Below are 16,233 nucleotides of genomic sequence, written 5' to 3' on the forward strand. Positions count from 1 at the left end.
AGAAGTACAGTAACTCTAGTAAAAATTCACTTAAGTAGGAGTAAATGTGATGATTTCAAAATTTGAGTACATGTAATCAGTCACTTTCCACCCCTGCTAAGGGTTTTAGTGTCGTTTCTCCGTAAACATAACCTAGAGTTAACATCCTAAGGATTAGCAACAAAAGTGAAAACAGTACACCACCCAGCTGATAGTGGTCACTAAGTTTCGTTTCTCCGTAATGGTGCGGTTTCACTTTCGTTTTCCCCGCAGTGACTCATGGGGTGTGGATGCAACTTTCTACAGTGGAACTGTTTTGACAACAGACCGGAGCCTGCAGTAACAGATGGCTCGTCGCGCCATGGCTCTTCTCCTTCCTCAGTGGTCCTCCCGTGTGTTTTCGGTGGAGCTGAATGGAGCACCATGCTTCTTTTCAATACAAGAGAATCACCGTGGAGAGGAGGTGCCACAGGTGTTCAGAAATGTCCAAAACTACAACAGCTGCTACTCTCTCCTCGTCTGCAGCAGTGACAGAATCAAACGAGCAAAGTTTTACTCGGAGCTGAAGGACAAATTGATAAGAGACTTGCCCAAAGAGTGCACCTTGTCTCCCATGTCATCATTTCTGCCAAATGTCAATGACTCTCTCATCAAAGGCTACTTTTTGCAAGACGTTTCTCAGAGCTCGACCCTGACGGAGAGAGTTTTACGGGAGTTAAAACAGCATGACCCGGTGCTTGTGTGCTCATACTGGAGAAATGAGAACGGCCAGCTGTGGACTCAGCGCCTGTGGGGAGACAGCAAGACGATGGAAATGTCGACTTTCTGTGTTGTACCAACAGAGACGCCAGAATATCACCCAGCCACACTCAACATCATCAACTCTGATGTCTTCTACAGCTTTGAGGAAGCCTACGAAGTTCTTAAAGAGGTTAGTGCCACGTATTTGTCCATGCATTTGCCTGTTTTGCATTTGTACCTCCACGTTAATGACCATATTTACCCACTTTCTTCTGACGTCATGCTAGGAAGGGATGGAGGGTGCTCAAATGATGGGAAAATGTCAAACTGCTGGCTATCTTAAATCATAAAACTAAGCAATTATCATTAGACTGTGTCTAAATGGGGAGCAACTGAAAAATAATGAGCTGTGAATATCTGAGGAGAAATGTGTCATGTTTAGAGTTTAAACTTCATATTTGATAAGCCATCATTAGACAGAAGCTAACCTGAAGCTTACATTAGCATTACCACTCATAAGCTAATATCAGTCAGGTATAAAGTTGGGTAAATTAATATTTTATAAATATATTCCTCCCTTGTAACACAATTCAAAAGGGAAGGCATTTAATGTTAACACAACAGCTTATGTTAGCATTTAGCTCTAACTTGTTATCTCTGTTAAAAAAAATTATTACTCTGGTTGTGCTATAGCTACTAAATTACTGGAGTGTATTTCCTAGAATGTAATTTAATGTAGCATAACTTTAATTAGCTAATTGCTTGCTAATATTTTCAGTACCGAAGAAAAATCTGAAATGTACAACTTGTTTAGCTTTATGTTTTATTAAACAAGTAACTGTGGCATGTGGGGTTATTTAAGTTGTGGTTTTACTTTAAGAATATGGTTTGATGTTGCTTAAAGTATACACCATGTGGACAAAAGTAATTAGCCACAGGTGTTTCAACCAGATCCATTGCAACAGGTGTATACTATCAAGCACTTAGCCTTGCAGTCTCCATTTGCTAACATTTCCTGGGTCGTTCTGAAGAGCCAGTCACTTCAAGTGTGGTACTGCAATAGGATGCCACATTTGTAATAAAATGATTCATGAAATGTCATCCTGCTGGATGTTCCACAGTCAACTGTAAGCAATATTATTAAAAAGTGGATGTGTTTAGGAACAACAGCAACTCAGCCACAAAGTGGAAGACCATGTAAAATCACAGAGCTGAGTCAACGACTGCTAAGGTGCGTGAAAGTTGCAACTTTGCTGGTTCCATTGCTGAAGAGTTACAAACTTCTACTGGCATTAATGTAAGCACAAAAGGTGTGCAGTGGAATGGAATGGGTTTCCATGGCTGAGCAGCTACAAGCCTCACATCACCAAGTCCAATGCCAAGCGTCAGATGATGTGGAGTAAAGCACTGGTTACCAATCTGGGGCCGGGCATCTGTCTGATCCAAGGTTGTCAAAGTTAGATGTACAGTACTGTGCAGAAGTTTTAGGCATGTAGAACGCTAGCGGTTCTTCGAGCTTAACAGCATTTCTTTTGTCCGGGCCTTTGCAACCCTGGCCCAGCAACCACTGACAGTTTTCAGGTGCTTAAAACATACACATGACAACCAGGGGGTTGTGGCAACCCTCGTACCTGCCCTAACAGTATCCTAGGCTTTGTTTAAGCACCACATCTACCCATAACACTGCCGTAAAGCTGTGTTTTTTGTTTTGTTTTCATCAGATTATTTTCTCATGCCCTTGGTAATATACAAAGACACCCAGAGCATGACCTGGGTTGTGTCAATCCTCCTTCCCGCCCTGTGGGGCCCTCAGGTGGGTGTACTTGCCATTACACACCTTACTTCAGCCTCAAATTTCAGCCCAAACAGGCAAGAGTACCTTGATGCTGACAAGATGGCCGACATACATCCAGTCCATACCGGAAGTCTCTTATCAACCTGGGAGGACATAGCCAATACTCCCTGTATCCTCTCCTGTAGGATGTTCTCTGTTGTAATGTATTCAACCCAATGTTGGGATTTTGTCAATGAAAACAATTAAGATGGATGCTTACTTTCCAAGTGGGTCCTGGGGGTGTTAGCTTTTCTTAGATACAAGTATGGGGGGGCCTAAAGGAAAAAAAGGGTGTGAACCACTGGTGTAAAGCACACCAACATTAAACTGTGAAGCTGTTGAAACATGCATGGTATGGGGCTGTGTTTCAGGATTTGGGCTTGGCCCCTTATTTCCAGTGAAAACCAGTCTTAATGTGCAGCAGACCAAGACACTTTGAACAATGCTATGCTTCCGACTTTGTGGCAACGGGAAAGGCCGTTTTCTTTTCCAACATGACTGTGCCCCAGTGCACAGTGCAAGAACCATAAAGACATGGTTTGATGAGTTCAGAGTGGAACTTGACCGACCTGCTCAGAGTTCCGGCCTAAAACCCATTGGAATGAACTGGAACAGAGATTGCGGCCAGGCCTCTTTGTCCAACATCAGTGCCTGACCTAATAAATGCGCCACAGAATGAATGGGCAAACATTTCCACAGAAACACTTCGAAATCTTGTGGAAAGCCTTCCAAGTCCTTCCGAGTCAGTGCTATTAATATCAGTCTTTCTGATCAGCTGTTAAAAACTTCCCACATGAGCTTTAACTGTTGTGAAACATTTGATACAAATATTAATTCACAATATCCTTAATTTCTACAACTAATAAACCTGAATCCAGCTGTACAATATTACAACAGTGTGAGCCTCTCATCCTGAACCCTGTGTTAACCTAGAAATGTAGAGAAATAGATATGATGTGGCAAAATGGCGCCCCTGTGTGGAAGCTAAAGTGCATCAGTGTTGCTCTAAGTGGCACTAGTTTCTTGGATTTTTCTATCAATGCCAGGCAGCTCCTGTAGTATGTATCTACGACTCCCTCCTGCCTCCTCTCACAGCAGTAAACTGATTGTGTCTGTTCTGCAGAGCGCTGACATCATCCCAGAGGCGGCGTCTGTTCTGGAGCTGCTGCCCAGCCAAGCAGAGGCTAGAAGTAAACCAGACTTCCCTGTTATTGTCGTAGAGGGCCTGGATGCCACAGGTTAATGCTATTACCTTGTAAATAAATACAGATGCAGTTTGATGTATAGATGTCTCGCTGAAGTGATGGCCCGTTGTTCTCTGCTAAAGCCATTATCTGCCAGTGAGCCTGTCCTAATGGAATATCATGTGTCATGACCTCAGAAAAGTTACATCACTGTCGAAATGGTTTATTGAAGAGCTCACTCATCTAATTCTCCTTGCAAAGCTCATTGAAATGTGCCCATATGAGTTAGATGTTTAAGAGTCACTTCAGCCCTTAATACCTTAGACATATGACTTATTCTAACTTTTCCTCCTTTTAAAAAATAACTTGACTTTTTTGAGCTTCATCTTTGTTTTGAACCTGCTCTCTTTTCTTCTTCCCTCACAGGTAAGACCACGCTCACTGAGTCTCTGAGGGATACTCTTGGGGCTGTTCTTCTGCGGTCCCCTCCCCAGAGTCTGTCCCCCTTGAGGGCTCGCTTTGATCGGGAGCCGCCCCTCATACGCAGGGCCTTCTACGCTCTAGGGAACTACATAACAGCTGAGAAAATAGGCCAGGAGGGCACAAAGTCGCCTGTCATCGTTGACAGGTAGAGACAGCTGAATGTTGTGAAGTTTGCCTGATTTCTGACCTGTTTTGTGATAGAGGGGGCATTGATCTATTCCACTGGGATCTAAACCTTGAATTCAGTGTATGACACCTCCATGCTCCCACGCCTGATCGTCCATCCTTCTCTCATCTTCTGTGTTTAAATCCATTATCTGTCAGATTCTGGCACAGCACTGCAGCCTACGCTATCGCCACAGCTGTGAGTGGTCCAGTGTCTAACCTTCCAGCAGAAGGTTCAGAGGTGTACAGGTGGCCAACTGATCTGCTGCAGCCCAGCCTGGTGATCTTACTCACTCTGGATCCCACGGAGAGAAAGAGGAGGCTGAGGGACAGAGGTCAGGGAGAGACTGCAGAGGAGCAGGAGCTGGACCACAACCAGCTTTTCAGACTCAGGTGAGATATTTGGATTACTTTTACAGTATTGGGCTGCATGGTGGCCACCCAAGAAGAGGTTTCTGGTTTGAATCCCTGTTGGAAAGTCTGTGTGGACTTTGCATCTTCTCCCTGTTCATTCTTGGGTTCTCTCTGGGTACTCCGTTTTCTTCCTACAGTCTAAACTCATGCTTGTTAGGCTGATTGGTGACTCTAAAATATGCACAGGTATGAAGTCAATGTGAAGAAGTGAAACTTTTCTCTAAAAAAAATCTTGATGATTACAGCTCACAGAAATCAAAAATCCACCATCTAAGATATTAGAATGTCATTAAAAATATTTATAATATAGAAATGTTGACTTTATGGAAAATGATGCTCATTCGTGCACTCAGTAATTGGTTAGAGCTTCCTCTGCACAAATTACTAAATCTGTGCAACATAGCATGGAGGCAATCAGTCTGTGGCACTGCTGGGGTGTTATGAGGCCCAGATTTCTCTGATGGCAGCCTTTAGCTTGTCTGTATTGTTCAGTCTGGTGTGTCTTATGTCTCCACTCATCAAAATTTAGAACAAAAAGTCTTAGTATGAGATGAATCTAGAATTTAAATTCTGAATTTGGGAATAAATGCCAGTAAGTGGCAAAGTCCAGTATTGAAATATGAAGCCAATACAGAAGTGAAAAACACTTAGAATTATATAAGGTTGGCAAAAGCCAAGAAAGCACCTTCAACTGACATGTTATAAAATGCCATTTTACAGCAGAAATAATCCTTTTCACAGCCTTGTTCAAAAATAAATTCATACTAAAAAGTGCATTTCCTTAGGGTGAATGTTTGTTACTTCAATATTTTGACTAAGAGTTATGCAATATTAGGGAAGCCGCTGAACAAGAACATGCATTGTAGCTGCCTAAGGCCTGCCTAAGGTACAGCTTATTGTCTGCTTCTGGGTAAACATAGAAAATACTGAAAAAGAGACAGCATTTCTAATATTGTGACTGATATTGTTAAGCATCAAAACTACAAATGAGAAATCAATGGGGGACCTCATTCAGACATGGAAGTGTCAGGATATAGCAGAGATGGACCCAAATCCATGCAAATCCATGTCAAGTCTCCTGTGGTTTTGTTTAAATGACAATTATGATAAATTATATTAAGGATAAAAGTTCTGCATACATGGGGTAGGTTTTCGCTGTTTGCCAGGCGACTGAGTCCCTCCTTTCCCCACCTCTTTGCCTTTTACTAATTTCATTGAAAGTTTAAAAAAACATTTCCAATATGGTAATGAAACGACGCATAGCATTAGTTCATGCAGGATGTTTACGCCATATGCCCTGCTGCAATCAGCTGACAGCCAGCTGATTTCATTTATCACTTTCAGCACTCCTAGCCAGTCACAGCTCATTTTCCCAACAAGGCGTTCCATTTAAATATGACGTCCTTCTCACTAATCTCTGCTTCATTAATGCTGATAACACCACACTGCTGCTGGCAAAGTTTCACCTCCACCACCTCAGCTTCCTCCTTGTATCCTAAAGGGCTTTAATGCACCCTCGTATCTACTTTCATGCTACTATGAAGTAGATTACTGCTCGACTAAATGTCATTCTCTTTGATATGTATCATCATAGATGTATGTGTCTAAACTTGGCATAAAATGTAAGGAAATTTGTGTTTAATAGATTATTTCTTTGTTGTAACAGTGCTTCTTGGCAATAAGTCTTATACCGTTGAAAAGCCTGTTTATTTCCCTTTTAAATGGTGTCACTTTTGTAAGGAACATCCATTTGTTGGATCACCATTAGAGCTGAGTGCCCACATGAAAAATTTGCCAGCTCTTCTCTGCCACTACCAAACAGCTTATTGTCATTAACTCTTGTTTGGTGGATTGGATGATTGAAGTTTGAAGAAACAAGACATATTGGCCATTTAACAATTTATTCAGGAGCCTCAGTAGTGTGTGGAAGAACCATACACAGCCACAACAGCCTGGCACCTCCTCCTAATGCAGGTCACCAGCCTGGTCACACACTGCTGCGGGATGGCATCCCATTCTTCAACAGCATTTGCCACAAGTCTGTCAGTGTGGTTGTGCTGGTTGCCCTGGAATGAACAGCATGTCAAAGGTGATCCCACAAGTGATTATTGGGGTTGAGGTCAGGACTGCTGGCAGGTCATTCCATCCTCTCCACTCCCAATATCTGGAAATAGACTCTGATAAACCCTTCTCTGTGGGGGGGCGAGTGTTGTCATCTTGGAGGATAGAGTCCCAGTCTGTGGAGTTATGGGATTGCCACTAGTTGCAGAATCTCTTTTCAATATCTCTCTGCATTGAGATTACCTACAATGATGACAAGGCTTGTTTTTTTTTTCCACTGAGGGAGATGCCACCCTACAGCATCACACTGCCTCCACTAAAAGATGTTACTCTATCAGTGCAGCAGTCGGCATAACTCTATACTGATTGCTGCACCGCTAGAGTCTCTGTGTCTCTGTGTCACTTAGATTCTTTGATCCAAGTGTGGTAGACAGGATATGGACTCACTGAACATAACAATGCCAAGAAGGATTGTTACAATGAAAAACAAACAAACAAACAAATTTCCTTACTTTTTGTGCTAGGTTTATATCTTATTTTATTTTTTATTCAACCTTTGTTTACCCAGGAGAAAACCCTGTCCTGGCCAAGACAGCAGCAGCGAACAGAGTTCCACACAGACAAAAAAAATTAACAATCACACACAAACAACATAAGATATGTAGTCCATATGCATCAAAGGCACACGATAACATTTAAGCAGCAAATAAATTGTAATCGTGTGCCTTTGATGCATATGGAGGGCTTCCAGCAATGTGCTCCCTGGAAGGTCAAAGCATGCTGTGTGACTAAACGTGAACATCTTTTGAGCAGAGCCTTCACTTCCAAGCAAAACTGAATAACCATTTTGCAACAAAGAGTTAAATGTATGACGAGTATTTCAGACTGAATGACTGTCATGCAGATTCAAAACGCTGACGATGACTCTGAGACTGAGTCCATATTTTATGCAGTGTATGGTCAAAATGTGGAAAATTAAGTTGTTTTTTGAGATATAAAGAACACATTTTTGTTGCAAATATTACAATAGTTCTAATTTCAACATGCATTAATTAAAACAAATGCCAAAAATGTAACTATTTGTCCTTATCATCCATAGAAAAAACAAAGCAAAATTTCACTATAAAAACTATTAAATAGAAAAAAAATATGAGATTGCTTCCAATAATTTCTAAAAAAAATGCCAACAAAATTGTGTTTAATATTTTTATGAGATGGACACCTTATTTAAATTAGTCAGGTCAGTAGTTCTTCTGCAACCAGATCATGCAATGACTGAAAAAGATAAAGAAAGAGAGAAAGCTCTGTAGAAATACTTTGTTTTTGTGATGTGTGGCACAAAAAAGTTCTCTCTGAGTGTATAAACATAGAAAAACAGATGGAGATTCACACTGTACAGCTCGTTTCAATGAGTCAGGTCAGCTCAGTCTTAGTCTGATCCATCAAACACTTAACAATCAATTACTGTCCCGTGGGGGGAAGCGGCTGATGAGAAAGAACAGGTGATTAGTTGCTGAGCTGTTGTGCTCCATTAAGCCGGTCAAAACTCGCAGACACTGGCTGCCCTGTTAGTCGCTGCGAAGACAGGTCGATGGCTACTTTCATTCATCCTCTGTCCTGACATAATGGCCTTTCCACACGGGACAGCCAGATGTTGGGCCAGCAGAATGAGAGAGTGAAGGGAGGTGACTGCGCTGCTGAGAGAGTGAGAGATAGTGATTCTGATTCTCCATTTGTCTCAGGAAATGGCCATCTGTGTTGTTTTTCATGGTGAAATGTTTTATATTCTGTGTTTTATCACTCTCCTTATTGTTCTCTGAAACTGTGAGCAGATAAATAACCCAAAGTTGTCCTGAAGATCACAATATTCAGTGTAATAAAAAGTGCAATCTGTCATATTTACATGCTTACTTTCCTCGTTTTCTGGTATGGTGTTTGTGTGTTTTTTCAGAGTGGAGGAGGCTTACCGGAGGATCAGTGGGCCAGCCTGCGTCACCGTGGATGCTAGTCCTCCTGCAGACCAAGTGCTCCAACAAGTGCTGCTTTTAATTAGGGGCAAATGCCACTTGTAAACAATCATCTCCATCTCCCCCTGCTGTCGGCCAAGCATCAAGTGGATGCAGTACCCCCTTTTACCACTGGGTGCCAGTAAGGTGTCATGAATGTGACAGAAGCAGGGCGATGACGGCCAGATTGGACTGTGGCGAGGAGAGAGGATGCTGTTCAGAATGAGTAAAGGTTGAATGGCCAGGGGCCAGAAGAACTGTGTGCTATGATCAGGAATACATATTCATGCAGACACACGTGCATGCACAGATTCAGACACACACACATAAAAAGTGAAAGTGTCGTTAGGAAGAAGAGTGCGTTTAACTGCTATATTGACTTCTCCAAACCATACACAGTTTAGCTGCTCCAGTTGTGACAATAATAAATTATTTTTTTTTTTTAAATAGATATTGAGGAAATTGGTTGATACATTCACATAAGTACCAGTTATATATAATTAAAACACACAAATAGGACAAAATGCAAACACAGCACACACACACACACACACACACACACACCCACACACAATAATGAAAGCACCACAAAGACAGGATCCAATTTGAATACAGTTAAAAAAAAATAATTTGTACAAGAAAAGTTTTAAATTAAAATAAATTTACACACGATATCTGTTGGGGGTCTCTCTGAGTAAAGTAGTCTTACATAAGCCTACCAAAAAAGTTTCTTGTTCTAATTATAAGAACTTGTGTTCTGATAAAAATCCTTTCTCTGAACAGAGTGTTCAGTATTTATCAGAAAATAGTTGCATTGGCAAAAAAGTTCAGCTGGTAAGTCTTTGTAGATGTGTGCTTTTTTATTTGGCTTTGGCAGGCGTGTCCACAGAAATTACTGGGTCCCTCTTAAGCCTAATTAAAGGACCCTCTTCAGATGCGATTTAACAGTATCAACCCATGGACCTGCATTGTGTCAGATCAGCTTTAAAGCCGACTGAAAGTTTAAGCTATTGTTAGGGGCCATAATGCACCTCCTTGTCTTCTCCTTTTCTTTAGAGTGTCCTGACTTTTGTCCAGGTCCTGGGATAGTGACAGAGTAGGGATGGGTACGAGTATTTGAGACCTTAAGCACTTGATGATCCTTTATCTCTCAAGCATTGTGCACAAGCTGTTTTAAGCTGAAATATTTGACTGATTTAGCATTAAATGTGGACTTCATCTCTCTGGGTTTGTCTTACTCCTTGGTTCCCAATCTGGGGTTTTGGAGCCTTTTAGGGGGGCGCCAGAGTTTTCAATGGGGGCATGAGGCCCAGTCTTCTTTGGGGCAGTTTAAATAAGACTTGCAAATACTAACTAAAATCATTATAAAACACTTACAAATAGTGCATACAAATGTCTCTGTGTAGTAACAGGATTGTACAGGGCTATTTTGTTTAGATTTACACAATAAAAGAATAAAAATGGTTAATTTTTGACCACAATGTATCACTTTTTTTGTTGCGCATTTGTCTTGAAGGGCTCAAACTTACTTAGGAGTCTCAGAGGAAAAATGAAGGGGAATCACTGGTCTAACTGAAGATACTTGCTAATAAAAAGTTAGAAAATAGTAAATGGTACATAAAGGTTTACCTTCTCCAGCCACGGCTCTGGTGGCTGCACAGTGAGCCAGATTACAGCAACAACTGCTTTACGAAAGCTAGGGTAACTCTCAAGGGACATACAATTCAAAAGGTAAAGAAACATTAGCCGGATAGCACTGGTTAGCTGATGATGCCACAGAGGAGAAGATTGGCTTGCTTTTAACTAAACTGTCGACAGGAGATATGCTTACGTTTCGTTGTGTGGGAGAAGGCTTCTGCAAACTGAGGATGTTAGTTGAGCAACCATTATAAACAACAGTAGTTATTAGAGTAGAACAAATATATGATGATAAACCAGCATGTCAACTAAGAGGATATTACTGTGGACTAGTGGACAGATCTCTTCATTGAGTCATATGTTACTGTTAGATATTTTGTCTCAGAGCAACCTTAACTTTAAGCTTTATCATAGAGGAACGTTTTAAGCCTATAGCAGCATAACTAAGGGCTGGTCCAGGCAGAATTGTAAAATTGTCCAATAACATATAATCTATTGTATATACAGAATATCACAGAAACGGACATAATCTGACTGAAAGGCTGTTTTTTTAAACAGAGGAGTGTATATCTGGAGATCACTAATGCTAGCACAACCTGTGCATCATCTCACAAACACCTGGCCCCCTCGCAAACAATACATGCCTGAAACACTGGCTAAGTAGGCAGAAAAACTATGTAGCTCAACAGTTACCCCAAAATTCAGGGCTGAGCACTTAACAAATGACTTCTATGGGCCAGGTGATATGTTGTTTTGTGAATTATATCAACACACACTTGATTACTATGTAAGATTAAGTGTTTCAGTATCATTTAATTAATACTTTTATCCAATGTGCCAAATATTCAGATATAGACTAGAGTTAAAGGCATTAAGGACCTTGCCACACTGGATACTGAATATGCCCAGACTAGGATTCAAACCTGCAGTGTTGAACCTGTACCAAAGTCAGGGGTCATAAACTGCTGAGCTATGCAGCCGCCATGTAAAGCCACAAGAGGATCTGGCTCGAGACCTATGGTGGGGTGTTTTGGGCTCATCTGTTGCAGACCTCTGCAATGGGGTGACCTGGCGAGAATAATGTACCAAATAACTTATATTTTTAGCTTGCTGTCTGAAGTTACAGTAAGTGGCATTATCTTTACAACAGCAGAATTTTATGTTAGAAAATCAGAAATTTACTGAGGGGAAACTAAGGAAAACCCAAAGAAGGTTAGGTATAGGGTAAGAGGAGGGGGATAAAATTAATAACACCGTAAACTAAGGAAAAAACCAAGACGGGTTAGTACGTCACTTCCTAGGTCCCCTCAGTGTAGAGGTCTGCAAGACGAGCCCAAAACACCATAGAGGTCTGCAGCCAGATTCCTCTCGTGATGCCTCCTTGTCCAGAAACCATGGTTAAAAAAACTAGTGCTGCTTCATACAAGTCAGCAGACTCAAGCAGAGAGTTTTCTGAGGATTTTGTGGCCTCCCATTAGAAAAGTTATGTATCATGTAATGTTGTGTTGCATAGATAAATTTAAGGTTATTTCTGTTTCTCTTAGCATGAACAGCACATTCTCTTTGGAGGTAAAATGGGTGTAAAAGCTAAAAACTGAATCCCAAATCCCTTATGTGCAGCCTCGGGTATTGACACAGCTGGTACCAGTTGTATTGATAACCTGTGAGCTTAACATTAGAGCTGAAGAGAGGACATGTAGTGTTGTTTGTACTTGATGTCCTCATGGGCACAGACACTCAAGTCTGCTGTTTAAGGCACACATGCACACCCCCTTGTCTAAAATGCACATACACACAAAGGTGTGCACATTTACTAAGAGCACACACTGTAATTCATTTATATACGGAGGAAGTGTGTATTTGGCCTATGTGATGGGAAGATTAATTGGAGGTTTTAGTAATTATGAGCTTGGCAAAGCTGCAGGCTGGAGAAGACAGAGTGACCCATCTCTTTTACTGTGATGCATCAGCAGAGCGCCAACCACTGCAGACCCTATTCATATGGCAATTAATGGAGCGCTGTATATCAATGTCATTCCACTGCTCCCCCACATAAGTGCATGGATTACTCCTACTACCAATTACAGCAATCCAATGTTTTACTGAGTGGAGAGGTGCTGTGGATGCAAATCACAGCATCACATGTAATCAAATAAACTAAAATAAGGTGTCATTATGTTTATGGAGTATGGATTCCTACATGAGGTAAGTATCTCCGAGCATTTTATTGAATTCATAAGTCCTCAGCTGCCTGGATGACACAAAATGAATGCAGCACAGTGCGCTGTGGAATTTTGATTGCCATTAACACAGTAGCCTGTGTCTCAGGAGAGGCCAAAATTTATGAAGTAGGAGCGCAATGCAATTATGCATTACGCCATACATCATACCTGAATGCAAAGTTGTGTGTGCATGCACTGAGGCCATATTTCTACGTCAGATGTTGTTATGCTTTGTTATTCTTGGCAACAAAAAGTGAGTGGTGATATCATGCTATTACTGCCCCATAACACGCCTGTAATATGACATTAATGGCCCATAATCACGGCACATTACACATGCACTGAAATAATTCTATTTACAGCTCTTAATAGTGTTTTTACTTATTAAAACATTAAGCACTTGCTCGGTTGTTTTTGTCACAAAGCCAGGAGACTCTCAGTGCTCTTAGCAGTAACTCAAACCCACTGTAAGGAAGTTAAGGAAAAGTTTTTTGTAAATTAAATTTGAGCCTTCGACTATCCAAGTTGCAAGATAAAAGTCCAAATGGAAAAAGGACGATCTGCCTGAGAGCTGCAGGAGATATCAAGAAATATACAGTAGACTCACACTACAAAGACACAAACGAGCACACAAGCTCGTGCACACAGACACACCTCGCCCTGTATGGGGCCACTTTGCACTACACTCCTCAACTTCAATATTTCATCTGCACAACAGAGCAGGAGCAGCGGCGAGGAGGAAAGCCCTCCATGAAATAATTAAAGATCCAGCAGGGATGCAGCAGCACAGCAGCCGCCGTCCCATCCTAAGTAATAGATCAAATGAAAGCTGTCCCTCAGATCATTAATAATGAGTGTGGTATGGAGACGGAGGAGGGAGGGAGAGGAGTGGAGGGGGGAATGGGAGGGCATAGGGCTGGTACAGGTTTGGGGAGGAGGGACAGAGGGGGCATCATGGAAAGCACGAGGTGGTTTTATGTGTATGTGCATTAGGAGTGTGGGGGTTTGAATGGTAGTCTCAGTCCCCTGGCAGAGACCTCAGTGGGCCTCACTTGGCAGCCACATGAAGCGGCATGGCAAGAGGAGTCATGCATATGATTTGGCAACCAAGTGTCTGCCAAAGTCTAAAGACCCTACAGCAATGTCTATATACATCCCTGGTCAAATAAACAACATTTTAACTCAGTGAACGTCCAGGTTAGCAGCAGCTAATAACACTGCTTTCAATCAGCGAGGCCTCACAGCGCTTTACTGTAGAGGGAGGTGAATTTTTGGGGAATTTGCTTGTCAGGCAGAGATGGGCTGTCTGCACTGGGGGAGGGGGGATAAAAGAGGAAAGAGCAGTGTATGGGAGGAATGGGAAATGGAGGAGTGGGTGAAGGATGGGGGAAGATGCTCTGGATGTTGTCATCTGTGGGCTCAAGTCACTCTAGATCCCTCCAGCTGGCAGGTACAGTGTATTCAAATACTCGCCCCCAAATACAGTATGGTGGATTCCCAAGCAGCTTCAAATACCATCTGAGGTCTTTTTTTAATATTCGCCAGCCTATGAAAAAACATCAAAGACAAATGCCAGAGTAAGTGTGTAAAAGCATTACATTACTGCAGATGAGGGAAAAAACAGGGAATCAGAAGGTCTGCAAAAACCTGTAACTGTAATTTATGAAGATGTTTCTAGCATAAGATTAAATTATTATACTGAGGTAGCCTGAAATTGTGAAGACTTTAAAGCGAAACTGAGTGTATATAAGATTAGGTTAGAGTCCATGTAAAGCAAGTGAGAAATTTGCACCACCATGTATGTTTCATAACTTTAAAGGGGGGGGGGGGGCAACTAGGGCTAATCAATGCTGTGGGTTATTACTGTCTGCAATTATAATAGTTAGCTTCATTCCTCTGGTAATGAAGGCCATCAATGCACCAATGATGTAATTTAATTGGTACACAATCCTGATACAATGGTTCCTAAACAGTGTGTCGAGACATACTGGTGTGCCTTGAGGCAAATCTAGGTGTGCCGTGGGAATTTTTACAACCATTTGTTATCACTACAATGACACAACAACTAAGGATACTGTAATGTGTTGGAGAGGCTATTCCACATGGATATGAATGTCGTGCCTTGACATTTTGGCTTGATCTTGGGTGTGCCTTGAGCAAAATAGTATGAAAACCCCTGGTATGATAGAGTTGTTGAACACTATTGATTTGTTCGTCGCAAATGGCAAGCCAAATTTTTTAAATTTCACAACCAATCAGATTTGTTGAATGAAAAGCTGTGCAGTTTTAATTTCGGTTGGTATGAAACATGTGACAGAACAAAGAACATAAAAAACCCAACATTTTAAGAGTGCTTCAAAGACTTGTTCATACTATTTTACTTCCAGGCACACATTCTCTACCTGCTGGAAACCACCAGTTTAGAACTACTGCCCTTTGTAATAGATCCCTTAGTCCAACATAGTCATCAAATAAGGAAATCTGGGCTTAAATCAGCAAGATGAAAGATACTTAGATAACTAAAGGAAGGAGCATAAGACCAATTTACGATGTGTTTAAGGTTAAGTTAGGTTAAATTAAAGATAAATCACAGCTTTGGTGACAAATGTGAATTATTATGGTTGTTCTCTTAGTAATATGCCATAGATAACTATTCTGTGTATGCAAATAATTAATGAACTTTCAACAATAATAATTATCAATAGCAATATTGGAAGTATCATAAAGGACATGAATTTAGGGGTGAAGGTGGCTTAGTGGTGTAAGGCACGCCCCATGTATGTGGGCGGCCCTGGTTTGAGTCCGGCCGCATGTCTGTACCTGCTCTCTCATCCCTGTTTCCAACTCTATCCACTGTCCTTCTCTGTCAATAAAAGCACAAAAAGCACAAAAATAAATCTTAAAAAAAAGATATTCTTTGAAATAAAATCCCATCCTTAGAAATATAAATTTCCATCTGCAACCCAAATTACAAAAAAGTTGGAGCGCTATGTAAAATGTAAATTACAAAAGAATGCAATTATCCTCAAATCTCATAAACCCATACTTTATTCACAAAAGAACATAAGCTGAGATATTTTACCATTTCATAAGCTAAGATATTAACTCATTTCAAATTTGATGACAGCGACATCTCAACAAAGTAGGGTCAGGTCCATGTTTACCTTTGTCTCAGTCTGTAAACATCTGAGAAGTGAGGAAAACTGTTGCTGGAGTGTTGGGAGAGGAATGTTGTCCCATTCTTGTCTAATGTAGGATTCTGGCAACTAAAAGGTCCTGTCTCTTCTTTCTATTTTTGTTTTATGATGTGTCAAATGTCCTATTGGTGAAAGGCAGGGGTGTCCAAACTTTTTCTTTTTAAATGAGGGCTGCATTCAGAACCAGTCTGATGTAGTTTAAAATGTGCTTCCTAGTTGAATATACTAAGAAAAATAACAGCCACATCAATGGCTGACAAAAGACATAGCTTATTGTTAAGGATTTTGGGGACTGATCAGGTTTCAGAG

At 41.2% G+C, this 16,233-nt stretch overlaps 1 protein-coding gene across 1 annotated transcript; it reads left to right on the forward strand.

The window, feature by feature from the left end:
- Positions 1–298: 298 nt before the first annotated feature.
- Positions 299–10,335, forward strand: cmpk2 (cytidine monophosphate (UMP-CMP) kinase 2, mitochondrial). Its single transcript, XM_041812897.1, has 5 exons — positions 299–910; positions 3,678–3,792; positions 4,165–4,366; positions 4,546–4,779; positions 8,813–10,335. The coding sequence occupies exons 1-5, from the start codon at positions 326–328 to the stop codon at positions 8,931–8,933; spliced, it is 1,257 nt and encodes a 418-aa protein (XP_041668831.1). The 5' UTR covers positions 299–325; the 3' UTR covers positions 8,934–10,335.
- Positions 10,336–16,233: the final 5,898 nt, after the last annotated feature.

This window comes from Cheilinus undulatus, linkage group 18 (genome assembly GCF_018320785.1).
Source record: "Cheilinus undulatus linkage group 18, ASM1832078v1, whole genome shotgun sequence".
NCBI classification, from domain to species: Eukaryota; Metazoa; Chordata; class Actinopteri; order Labriformes; family Labridae; genus Cheilinus; species Cheilinus undulatus.

Coding starts and splice junctions, on each gene's coding strand:
- cmpk2 (XM_041812897.1), top strand. CDS start 326: ATGGCTCGTCGCGCCATGGCTCTTCTCCTTCCTCAGTGGTCCTCCCGT. Junction 911..3,677: donor CCTACGAAGTTCTTAAAGAG/GTTAGTGCCACG, acceptor TCTGTTCTGCAG/AGCGCTGACATCATCCCAGA. Junction 3,793..4,164: donor AGAGGGCCTGGATGCCACAG/GTTAATGCTATT, acceptor CTTCCCTCACAG/GTAAGACCACGCTCACTGAG.